The sequence below is a fragment of the Geospiza fortis genome, unplaced genomic scaffold, assembly GCF_000277835.1.
Source record: "Geospiza fortis unplaced genomic scaffold, GeoFor_1.0 scaffold194, whole genome shotgun sequence".
In the NCBI taxonomy this organism is placed as follows: domain Eukaryota; kingdom Metazoa; phylum Chordata; class Aves; order Passeriformes; family Thraupidae; genus Geospiza; species Geospiza fortis.
This window is the reverse complement of record NW_005054322.1, coordinates 2,801,371-2,801,786: the sequence shown is the minus strand read 5'-3', so window position 1 is coordinate 2,801,786 and position 416 is coordinate 2,801,371. Positions and strand designations below refer to the sequence as shown.

Sequence of the window (416 nt, the reverse complement as noted above, 5' to 3'; positions counted from 1 at the left end):
CCCGGGTTTTGTGCTGCGCGGCGGAGCGCTGACCCCGCTCGGAGCCGGCCGAGCGCAGCCCCGCAGGGTCCTGCAGGGTCCCGGCCCCGCCTCGCCTGGCGGAGCGGCCGTGCACGCACACACGCTTTCGAGAGGAGCGAGACCTGAATTAATTTTTTTTTCCCGGGAGCGTTTCTGGCCGCGGTTGCATGAATGCCCAATGTTGTAGACCGGTGGCAATGGATCTAGGAGTTTATCAACTAAGACACTTCTCGATTTCGTTCTTGTCGTCATTGCTGGGCACCGACACCTCGTCCCTGAGGCTCGACAGTAGGTAAATAAGTGTTGTGTCCGAGCGGCTCTGCCGGCGCGGCGGTAGCGGGGCAGGTGAGCTCCTGGCTGGCTCCTTTGTCCGGGGGAGCCGCAGGGCAGCACCG

The 416-nt window shown here is 63.5% G+C and overlaps 1 protein-coding gene across 3 annotated transcripts in view; it reads left to right on the top strand.

The window, feature by feature from the left end:
* The window catches only part of TSC22D1 (TSC22 domain family member 1), an 89,433-nt gene that overhangs the window by 86,339 nt on the left and 2,678 nt on the right, over positions 1-416 (top strand). The window contains exon 1 of one of the 3 annotated variants that reach the window (XM_005420755.2): positions 4-313. The exons of 1 other annotated variant lie outside the window; for it this stretch is intronic. In XM_005420755.2, coding sequence (XP_005420812.1) covers positions 189-313 — 125 coding nt within the window. In that variant the 5' untranslated portion in view covers positions 4-188. Of the gene's footprint in view, positions 1-3; positions 314-416 lie in introns of those variants that run through there. One more of the 3 variants, XM_031056790.1, reaches the window with a different exon arrangement.